General features: G+C 44.1%; 1 protein-coding gene across 1 annotated transcript in view; it reads left to right on the top strand.

Moving 5' to 3' along the window:
- The window catches only part of LOC106106395 (1-phosphatidylinositol 4,5-bisphosphate phosphodiesterase classes I and II-like), a 53,146-nt gene that overhangs the window by 40,268 nt on the left and 12,431 nt on the right, over window positions 1-447 (top strand). The window contains exon 12 of the mRNA XM_013286971.1: window positions 198-355. Coding sequence (XP_013142425.1) covers window positions 198-355 — 158 coding nt within the window. The remainder of the gene's footprint in view (window positions 1-197; window positions 356-447) is intronic.

Genomic DNA, 447 nt, shown 5'->3' on the forward strand with positions numbered 1-447 from the left:
TTAGAATAGGGCGCCATTCTGGCAGGAGTTTTTGCTCTGAGTGTTTAAGTTTATTACGTTGTTATTATCATATTAATGTCTAACAAGAAAGCAAACAGTGTTTTTTATGAGAACTTTTATGTTATTTGATTTTTTTGAGTTCTCTCTGAATGATTTGGTCATTGCTTTTAATCAGTGTAAAATCGATATGTCCTTAGAGAAAAATCGATTCTACGAGATGTCGTCGTTCGACGAGAAGCAGGCGACGACGCTGCTGAAGGAGCGGCCCATAGAGTTCGTGAACTACAACAAGCACCAGCTGTCGCGTGTCTACCCCGCCGGCACGCGCTTCGACTCCTCCAACTTCATGCCTCAGGTATACCCCCCTACCTTCTACCCTACCTACTGCCGTAGGGGGGACCGGGTTGTCCTTCAAATAACTAGGCTAATTTTAGTCCCTTTCCCTTT

Source organism: Papilio polytes, unplaced genomic scaffold, assembly GCF_000836215.1.
Source record: "Papilio polytes unplaced genomic scaffold, Ppol_1.0 DF822178.1, whole genome shotgun sequence".
In the NCBI taxonomy this organism is placed as follows: domain Eukaryota; kingdom Metazoa; phylum Arthropoda; class Insecta; order Lepidoptera; family Papilionidae; genus Papilio; species Papilio polytes.